Genomic DNA, 11,171 nt, shown 5'->3' on the forward strand with positions numbered 1-11,171 from the left:
AGGATTCACAGAAGTGATTGGGTTACACTGAACCTGAAGTTTCTCTGAAGTTAGAGTATCTTAACTCACAGACTGACAAATTTGCACTGCAGGCTGAGCTTTGGGTTGTCATCGTCTGCAGGGTTAAGGGTTGATGGCTCTGGACCAGGCCTTTGAGTAAGTAATCCTTGGGATTCCAATGGGCCTTCTTATTTCAGTATGACGGATATTTATGATATTCAAGCACCATGGTGAGAGAATGATGAATGAACGTTATCTGATGACATAAAGTGTTCTCTCAGTTTACATTCATGAAAGTGTATGCCACACATAAACTATTCTATCTTTTTTACATTTAAGACAAACACCAAAGCAACAGGGACACATTATCACAAAACAATCTTTACAAAAGCAGAGGTTTCTCTTCATGCATTGGATACAACATAATGATTTAAATGTAATGTGCAAACCCAGCAACTGAGCTGCTCCTCTCTGGATTATATAACTGCTAAAGGCTGTAACATATCTGAGCATAAGTGTGTCCTTTTGAAATTGAATTGCATTACTCACAACACATATCAGAACACAGACCAAGCTTATATTGCAAAGGAAGCTTTATTGCCAGTGAAAGATGGGAAATATCCACAAGGGAGTTTTGATCTTGATTTGAACAGAGCAACACTGGTTTTAAAAGAACCACAGTCCTTAATAGTTACAGTCCACCAGGTCTACAGACACAAGTTTCAACTCAACACAGTAGGCAAATGACCATGCTCAGTTATAACTGAGCAAATGTTCAATCACCGAACCAAGGCCCAACAATGCAGCTATTACTGACTCAGGTGCTTCTGCACATTCTTCCCTTGGAAATCAATGTCATGGCTATTTCTTATTAAACAGAACAACACATCCAAAAAGCCTCAGGCATGGCTTATACAAGGATACACTCACGGGTACAATGGCACTTTATACAGCTTAGAAAAGAACTGCACACAGAGCTTGCTGAACGATTTACATACCAAACGGTAACAAACAAATTGTTGGATAACAGTACTGATTTCTTTTTACAACTGATTTGGTTGCTGTTTAGCTGTTTCACCATTTAGGGAGATATAAAAAGAAATTAAGTGGCCTCTACACAAGCCGCTGAATGACAACAAGTGATTGCAATCTAAGAGTAAAAAGAAAAATGGAAAAAAAAAAGCCTGTTTTAAACATTTCAGTGTGTGGATGACTATAGCTTTCTGCTTAATTCAATGGAAGAGCTGATTTTTATCTTATTACATCACTAAATCAAAAGAAAAAAACTAGATATTGCACTTTCCATCATCTTCCAGGAATGGCAGTAAAATGAGCACAGCAGTACGAGACGAGTCCACACTAAACCTCAGAGCAGTTGCATTGTTGTCATGGCAACACCTCCATAATAGCTGATGTCCAGACTGAGAGCAACAGGAGGGTGGGGGGGGTTTATATCTTGCGTTTCGTGGCAGATAAAACATTAGACACATTTTGATTATCAGAAATGATGTCTGCTTCCTCACTAGTGAACACAAAAAGACAACAGCTTGAATAACGCTGTCATTTCCCGGATAGGCTTTCTGAAAACACAGATATAATGTTGGACCACTTCTTTAAATCTATGTGCAAGGTTAACAGTTCCCGCACTGGTATTTACATCGTTGGTTATTGGAGTGCAAAGACTTTCTGAAAATAAATAAGATCCTCTTTGGTTGATAAATTATACAAATATACTGAAGCTGTGTGTAGACACCTCCACACCAGTCCACATAAAATCTTTGATAAATCTTTCATTCTAACTTTTATTAAGCGGACCTCTACTTATATTACATCACTCTCAATATACTTTTCTGTAGGGACATTGTGACATTATTATAGATTGGGAGATGAAATCCAAAAAAGCTCAAATACTACATGTATCTACTGTGTGTGCACACTGTAGCCTTTGCTTATAATATGCATCTCTTATTACACATTCACAATGCATGAATCACAGCGAACACAGCTTCAATAAAAACAGCAACGTAACAGCCATGTTAGATAAACGCCTCATTTGATCAGACGTTTATAACTGACTCGCACCTGCCTTTGTATCAATCATGCAGAACCAAAAATAAATATCTATTATTGTAAGTATGAAAATAATCACCACTACAGCCACACACACACACCCAATTATCGTCTACATATTAGGATATACAGAGAGTTCAAACTATATGGTTGTCCACAGTTTGAACAATATCTAGAGGTACACGCCAAAAATAAAACAAAGACATGGTGCTGGGGGCAAATAAAAGATTCATAGCTGGGTCAAACAGGTAGCACAGAGCAGCACTGAACTTAGTATAGGCACAATTCTTTTCACATCATCAACAACAGTCCCAAAGAAAAACCACAGCTACTGAAACATAAGTGACCTATACAAGCACACAAATCAACAGGTCAACAGGTAGACAGTACATTTTGACACTGCATAGAGTTAAAAACACAGTCCAGGCCAGCTCGCAGCTGTACCGAGCTCACACCACCAACATCTGTTCCAAGCTCTCAGCATCCACAAACACGTCAGCACTTGTGTTCAGCTATGCATTGTTATCTAGACTCTGAGACTACACCTCTCCTGGGTTATTCAGTTGGCCTGGACTGGTTTTGGACCCACTGCAACGCCATTACAGTCGAGGATGTACTGCAGACAACCTTGAGGTGGGCGTCCAGCACCGTTCTTGGTGGGCTCACCAATGATCTCTCCCTTCTGCCCGGCTCCCTAAAAGGCAAAAATAAAGATACTATACTCACCAAGCAACAACTGGGCTTGTTTTCTACCAGGGAGACCATAAACAAAATATTACAGATTTTATATATATAATAACAAACCTTTACCCAATAACAACCTGTCATTACAATGGAAATAGTACAAAACTTAGACAAACCTGCTGCTTGTAATCTCTGTGCTTGTGTGTTAGTTTACCTGGGATGGTTGTATGGTGGTGGGTCTCTGGGGAGCATTGGCGTCTTTCTCAACTGCCTGGTTCATTTTTGCCAACATCAAGTCAGTGATGAGCTGCCGGTCCTCAGCCTGGTGTTCCCCCACAAGAGGCATGGAAGAACCAACCACCTGCCCCACACGGAAGATGATTATAGTAGAAGGAAAGAATGTAATTGCTGAGTAATATATGTAACGCCAGTCTCAATGAAAAACAGTCAATACAATTTGGACCAATATAATGAATAAACAAAAAACCTACATGTTTCAGAAGAACATTTACAAGTTATCTGCTTCAGCTGTTCGGGTGTAGCTTTAAATTTTCATTAAATTCCAGGCTCCTACCTCTGTGATATAATCTCTGCTATCTTTCCCATGGATAGCTTTGACTGCACAAATATCCAGACCCCCGAAAATCTCTGAGCAGGTGTCCACCCACAGCTTGTACCTTAACAAGACAATCCAGACATGACTATCAGTGGCAGGATAATGACAATGGTTATCATTTGTATTTCTATTTCAGTAGAACAGAGGGTTAGTGTCACAGTTCAGTCATCCAGCCATCAGTAATTTTCCACTGATCCTGCTTCTGCCCCACTCAGCCTGTCAGCCACACACACCTCATCAGTTCACTCCACTCACCTGTGCACACAGCTGCCTCTCATCACATGCAATCAGCCCAGCATATAGTCACCAGCTCCACACTCAATCCTTTGCCAGATTGCTCTTTGCCATGCAAGTCGTTCTCCTGCCAGCCTTCCCGGTACCGACCTCGCCTGTCCCTGATTCCCTGATTCCCTGATTCCCTGATTCCCTGATTCCCTGATTCCCTGATTCCCTGATTCCCTGCTTCGTCTGCTTCATCTGCCTCGTCTGCCTCCTGGTAATTCGACCCAGCCTTCCATCCCTGCCCAAGAACTTTGCCTCTCCTCTCCTGATTCCTGTTTGCCGGTTTCTAAACCGTTTGTCTGTCTGTCTGAGTCTCAGTAAAGCGAAAAGCGTAAACTTTTTACCACTGTCTTCTGAGCCCTTTGTACTGCAATTGGATCCATACACCACCCGTTACAGTTAGGACATACAATCCACATGTAGCAAATCTAGATGAAGCATTGTCTGCATAGTGAAGTTCAGGATTCATAGTTAACACTCACCTATCAGTCATGGCCACCTGTTCAAGCATAGCTGAGCCTGTGTTTGTTTTCCAGTTACCAGATATGGACGTTCTCCTGATTTGTGTGAAACACAGAAATTGAAACAAGTTCCATTTTGGTTGTTGTTTTGTTCCAGTGTTCTAACGACAGCAACGGCAGCGTATTTATACATACATGTAGGCTTTGTAGTCAGTACCAATCTTCTGGATTCTGATATCATACTTGGAGTCAATGAGAGGTTCTGTGGTGGTGTAGGTCTGCGTGAGAGCCACGACACTGGCTATGTCCTGGAACTTATTGTGATTGTCCACCTTCACCTGTACACAAAAGCATACACGTTTGACAGAAAACAACAGAAATACAAGAAATTCTGCTTATTCAGTTCTAATATGATCAAGGACTGCTTTAGTTAACACAATATATTCACCGTGCTACTGGAAACCTTATGACTTAAACAAGGAACATTCATTTACCTTTCCTATACCAGAATGAGCATGTCCAATCTTCACAACAACAGGAAACGATGGCATGCTCACCTGAAAGACAAAATATAATAGTTGTCATTGTCTTATATTGCATTTCATTTTCTCATTAAACAATCATAAACTTGCTGGTTAATGATCAGTTTTCCTTGTTTAAGGAAAAAATAAAAGAGAGTGTTGATGGGTTTCTCACCATCTCTTTATAGTTTGGGTAAAAGGTCTGCTCAATTAGAGGGAACTTCTCAGCACCCAACTTCCTGCAGGTGTTGATAAGCTGGGCAAACTGCACAAACACAAAGCTAAATTTACTTCTATCACATCAATATAATGGGGGAAAATATGCAAACACGAAAAGTGTTATTGCTATTGTTCTTCTTCCTGCTACATTGTTTGACAGTAAAGTGCTCCCTGGCTGCTCAGTGCATACCGCCCACGGCTTGTCGCACAGGTTGTAGATGGACTCGAGGGAGTTGATGCTTGGCACGCCACCGTACTGCAGACCGATGATCATGTTGCGAAAATCTTCGTTCTGGGTCATACTGAAGGCGTGTTGACGAATGAGGACAAAGTCTGGCTTGAACGACCTGGAAAGCAAAATTGTAGCTGAGTTGTGACAGAGGCTCAGACTCAGAGGCAGACTATGGCAGGTGATGACAGTGATGTGGGTTAACCAGGCCGTGTCCTCTGTAGGTGGACACAACTCGCACAAAAACACTGAAGCAGTGACTTGAGCAGTTTGTCCCTTTGTTTGATCTTTGTCTTGTGTGTGGCATTATGTTTCTCACCTGACAACCTTGGTCCCATTTCTGAGAACCTGCATATTAACAAGGCAGGTTCCGTTGGCATGAGCCACCACGTTGATCTCACTGAATTCAGCCTGAGGAGTTGGTAGTTAGAAAGTTACATAAGGACAGAGAATATAAGCTCAATCTTTTTTTATCACCATAAGTACTTGTAATGGATATAACTGGCTTCATGAAACGTACCTGTTCCACTTTGATGTCATAATCCCCAAGTAATTTCTTCCCTTTGAATAACTTTGCCCTGGGTAAGACAGAAACGTTTACTTTTAAATAAAACAGCAAAAAGGCTCTTGTTATAGAGATTTGATAACCGGTACTAATGAAAATGTATTACTCAATAACACAGAGTTTGCAATCAGTTAGTTAAATCCCACACTCATAGACAGGGGCTGGCCCTGCTACCATAAGCTTTGGCTAGAGAAGCCACTGGGTAAAACACACTAACAGCTTAAAAACAGCCTTTCCAGTCTGTTTTCTTATGTTGTCATGGAGAAGGTTTCATTTTGGTTCAACTTTTGTCTATTTCACACTTGGACAAGCAGCAGCTACTGCACTGCAACTGTGGCACACACCGCATGCTACCTTGCAATAGCTTAACCCAAATCATGTTTTGAAGCTCTCACTTTCTCTTCACCTCAGTTTGTTTGTCACGTACACCGCTTATTTAGCAAGGAGTGAAAGCCGAATAAATAATTCAGAACCTCATTTGAACGCGGGGAGGAGAATATAGATATCAAAATTATAAATCACAGCTTCTTTATTGTTTGGACACTAAAAAGCCTACAGACATAAACCTTTGTCATCAGAACATGGTGCAAGAGACATGAGTCCCACATGGAAACGACAAGATTCTGATTTCATTTAGCACATTTAGATATTAATCCTTGTTTTTATGAGGCTGTGTGAGAGAGGGAAAGCATTACATGATTGATCAGTGCTTTATTGGGCTGCAGAGGGCAACTGAGCTGAGCATACAGAGCACAGAAGTCACACATTCACAGTGGAGTTGCTCTTTCAGTGCAGTGCGTTATTATGCGTCTGTACTTGGCAGTCGCCTTCACAGCAACCAGGTCCTCTGGCTTAAAGCCTATTTAGTTCAGCTATTATCCAAAAACCAAAGGCATTTTTATAATATCTTAACTTTACTTGAGCTTTTCACTTTTGGCTTTGAAACTGAAGTCTGTCGCAGAGCATTGTACCAATGCCAGCTCACTGTGGAAGATGTGAATCATCCATTAGTAAGACTCGAAAGGAGTTTTGTCTTGCATTAAAAATCAGATTAGAAATCAAATTATATGAACAAAAGGACACACTGTTTTGTTGTATTTCGTGTGTAATTTAAAAAGCAGACAAAAACAGCCAAAGAAAAATGAATGGTTGCAGAAAGCATTGCATACACATCGCTGTGAAAAGGCTTATTATGTAGATGAATCCCCCGACAACTTGGCAAGTGGGAAATCCTGCTGAATTTTAATGTCTAATTACTTAGCCTGCAAGACACACACTCTCAAATGTGGCTAATGCTGACACCGGATTAAGTTCACATATTTCCCCTGATAAGAGTTAAAACAACGCAAATTTTAAATATCTTAACAATGAACAAAATAAAGGAATCATACTCTCTGCTTTGAATTAAACTACATCATACAGAGAATATGGAGGCAATGCCTCTCATCCATTAGTCTGATAAGTAACAAGGTGTTCCATCTGCTCCTGTTGTCGTAGGAGCAATTTATAGCACAGCATTCCTGGAACAAGACAAACCTGTCTGGATGACAGACATCTTCATCTGATGATAAAGCAAAATATGGCCTGGTGAATGGTGAATGCATTCTGTGTGAGCTGTGACTGTGGCGGCCATCCTGATGTTATCTGCACACGTTTGAAGTAAAACTAGTTACACACCAGTGTACTAACTAGTGGAAGTGTTCTTTCTTTCACCGGGTGTTGTTTATATTTCGACACTTCAAATTCTATTTGCTGAGCTCTCAATAACTACAAAGATATACTAGAAATTACTTTTGTAGGCAAAAAACTGGAACAGTTGTGGTGCCAGCACTGCAATTTTTGGTCGTTTATGAAAAGAAATACACACTCTCTCATTCCGTTTCACCTCCCTGCTTAAGAACTATCTAATTACTACAGAACTAAGTAAGTTCCATTGTATGAATAAAACTGTCACAATGTTGGAACATAAACCTGGCAAACTGTGCAGTTAAACTATATAACAAATCCCTCTCCGATCATTTGACTGATTTGATCTGATGTTCAGATAGTTGTGATGGCCAGGCTTTCTGCTGGATACATCCAGCTTGAAGAACTGTTTCTTGGATTTCGGCCACCAGGCCTTGTTATCCGGGCTTTCTTTAGTGGCAGCGGAAAGAAAGATGTCTGAACACTGCCTGTCACATACTGAGATACATCACAAAAAAAAAAAAGAAAAAGAAAAGGCCTCAGACTCAAGCAGTGCCAGCATCAGGGAGAAAATCAGGGACTCGCTAAAACCTGAGAGACGTTGCCTACAGTAGCTGTAGGCATACATCAGCTGGGTTTTTGTCCTGCCAAAGAGAGCGCTGAACTCAAAGCACAGATTACTTTTCTGAAGGCTTCATTTCCAAGTCGTTATCTGTGTCATATCCTCACGTTTTCTGTCCTCAAAAATGGTACCATTACAAACAATGACATAACGTTAACTTCACAAAGCAAGCAGACTAACGCTGCACAGTGTGGGCCAAAGCGTGCTGCCTGAGTGACGTACAACAAGTAGCTGAAAGGTCCTCTAAAAGCAATCAAAGAAGCCTAATCTTGTCAAAACTCTTGCTCAGTGATACTGAGCCGCCATGAAAAATAGATGCAGCACTCAGAGGGAGGAACCCCTCTGAATTAATTATTTTAGCACCTCTCCTCAGGGAGTCTGCACTATATAAACAAAAAGAAAGACGATGGAGGTTACGAACACTCAAAACTAAACCAACATTGAATATCACACTCCTGCAACAATGTCAGGACAACAAAAGACTGTTTTTTTGGAGGGGGGGGGTATATACTGTTAGACACCAACAGTGAGAATGAGGTCAGTCGAACTGCTTATCGTTCATGAGAGTGGCTTTTCATGAATTACATAGTTTATTAGGAGAAATTGTGTTTCTATTTGCGCAGCCGTGTCGGTGCATCTGAACATCAGACTGCAATCTTAAACAACTTCCCTTTGCACTCGAACAAGTGAATACACAAGGCTGGCGTCCAGCCTGCTGATTAGTCTGAAATTACAATGAAAAGGAATGATATCACATTCAAGGTCAGTCTTCCAAACCTAAACACACACACGGCAGGCATAGTGAAATGGTTTCCACACGACACAGATGACATACCAACCATGACTGTTATGTAACGTTCATTTGTACACAATGTCAGTTTTTTAAAATCTACTTCATTGTTATAGTTCTTTTTTTTTTTGCTGGATACGATTATTCATATTTTGAAGGCCTTGTCTATGTATCAGACACGATGATCTTGTCAAATGTTTCAGGAAGAGGATGCCTACTTATGTCTGATATGGTGTATCGCCTCAGATACAGCGATAGAATGCTTTCCATCTAAATAAAAATGATAAAAGATTATAAAAAAAAAACTAAACAAAAAAATGGGAGCAATGAATCCAACACATAAATTGCTTTGGATGTATGCCAGCTGTGCAAATAAATGCTCATCGTGAGGAAACTGAGTCACCTCATTCTAGCATTTGACAGGACGTGAGCGTCAACACGAAGCAATTTCCCGTTCAGTTTATGTTCTCGCTCATTTACAATCACAGTAGACTGACAAAGATGCTTGTTTTAAGCTACCTCTGGGCAAGATCCCGCAGGACAATGACTGCTATTACACTGGCTTAAAAGCCTTAAACCCCCCCCTCCTGACACTAATGACACGATTGTCCTTTTCTTGCAGCAGGCTGACAGATAATTATATGCTGGTGGTGTTGCATCATGTTCCATGTCAGTTGTATTTTCCACTACTGAAGCACAATGACCCATGGGTTGCAGTTCCCTACATTATTCTCCTATGTTTGTGCAAGACTTACCATGTGATCGGCTATCAGTGAGCAGGGGGGAAACCCCATTGATGAGGGAAAGCACTGCAGTACTTAGACTGCTACCACATAGAGAACGTGCCTCTCCTAGTTCTGCACAACCTGTAGAGCATCAGCTTTTTTTTTTAAATATGGCAAAGTGTCCCATTACAGGGTAATAAATGTCCTTATTTAAGTAACTGACCTGGTTCCATTTCCGACTACTATGTTTGATAAAATAAAAAGCATTAACTCCAATGAAAAGAGAGCAGAGGACGATAAAACACTTCCATCTTAGCGTTGAATGCTTATTGAGAGGTTATTACTGGGGATCAGTATTGCCTTACAGGTTGGCTGCCTCAGAAAAATAGCAAGTTGCACTTTGAAATCACAGCAAGTTTTTTTTTCCTTTCTTTTTTTATGTAGGATGGTTGATTCAGATGCTGTCATAGTAATTTTTTTAACCATTAACTAACTATTTATTCAAAGGAGCAATGAGGGAAAAAATGACATTAAGGATGGAGCAGACAATACATAACCGATGTTTGATACATAATGAATTATAAAACTGAGCAACATATTGTCTTACCACTCCTGTTGGGGTTCGTCGATAACAAGGAGAATCTTAAACTTCTTTGGTGTCGTGACTTGGGTCTGCTCCACGAGCCCTGCTGAGGCAGCTGTCTGCTTAACAACGTTTGTGATAGAGCTAAAGAAACCAGCTCCAGTGGACTGTGCTGGCTGAGGTTTCCTCTCTGGAGCAGGGGAAGTGGCTGGTGGTGTTGGTCCAGCTGTAGGAGACTTGGCAGGGGTGGAGGAAGCAGGTGGAGGAGGCTGAGTCGGTTCAGGCCTCTGAAGGTCTGTCATGTAGCCATTGGGCAGGTTGGAGATGAACGTGCTGTCCGAGAGACGCCGACGCAAATAATTCATGGCTGCAATAGAGTCAACAAGCACTGGCTGTGGAGAATTATTCTGCAGAGGGTTCCTGGTTTATGAGCGCGTGGCTGATGATGGCTGAGGTTGCAGTGCAAACTCCCTAACGAATGTGCCCCCTCCTAGCTTTGCGGAGCATCCTCAAAGCTCTCCCTCACTGGCAGTGACGCTACAGTCTCCACCAGCCAATCCCCTCACCCTGCGTTTTCCTCAAGCATAGCAAATGATGCTCTGCTGTGCCTCTCCTTCCTTCTATCCTCCCTTCCTGCCGTCTCTCTCTCTCTCTCTCTAAGTGGCATGCCTGACTCTCCTACCCCTCCCCCATTTTCTACTGCCTCAGAGGCGTCATCACTTTTTGAGCCACAGCATAGAAAAAAAGAGGGGTTTCCAGTGGAAGTGCAAAAGGGTACACCGAGCACTACATCACAGTTACTTTACTCCTGCTCCCCATGTTCTGTAGGATTCTCTGCCCTCAGTCTGTGCACAGCATTCGTGTGCAAAACACAGCCGTGAAATCTAAAATGGCTGTGAGGACGAGTAGGCAGGACAGAACGAGAGGAAGCATCGGCAGCAGTCCTTTGAGACACAAGTGCATGCAGTTATCAAACCCTGTAGCTGTCAGTTTAATTCAAATGACTTTTTTCATATGCACACCGACATTTGCATTCATAAGATCTGGATGTTTATCACAAGGAACCCAGAGAGAAGTGTAGTGAAAACGACTCCCTCACAGATAATAGAGGGCTATTT

The 11,171-nt window shown here is 41.5% G+C and overlaps 1 protein-coding gene across 1 annotated transcript; it reads right to left on the reverse strand.

Annotated features, from left to right (window-relative positions):
• Positions 1-547: 547 nt before the first annotated feature.
• On the reverse strand, positions 548-10,796 carry syn2a (synapsin IIa). Its single transcript, XM_072366616.1, has 11 exons — positions 10,078-10,796; positions 5,603-5,660; positions 5,402-5,493; positions 5,044-5,200; positions 4,810-4,899; positions 4,608-4,670; positions 4,309-4,451; positions 4,135-4,209; positions 3,329-3,431; positions 2,969-3,115; positions 548-2,764 (listed from the first exon to the last, which is right to left on the reverse strand). The coding sequence occupies exons 1-11, from the start codon at positions 10,416-10,418 to the stop codon at positions 2,630-2,632; spliced, it is 1,404 nt and encodes a 467-aa protein (XP_072222717.1). The 5' UTR covers positions 10,419-10,796; the 3' UTR covers positions 548-2,629.
• Positions 10,797-11,171: the final 375 nt, after the last annotated feature.

The sequence above is a fragment of the Leuresthes tenuis genome, unplaced genomic scaffold (assembly GCF_036924035.1).
Source record: "Leuresthes tenuis unplaced genomic scaffold, fLeuTen1.0.hap1 SCAF_16, whole genome shotgun sequence".
NCBI classification, from domain to species: Eukaryota; Metazoa; Chordata; class Actinopteri; order Atheriniformes; family Atherinopsidae; genus Leuresthes; species Leuresthes tenuis.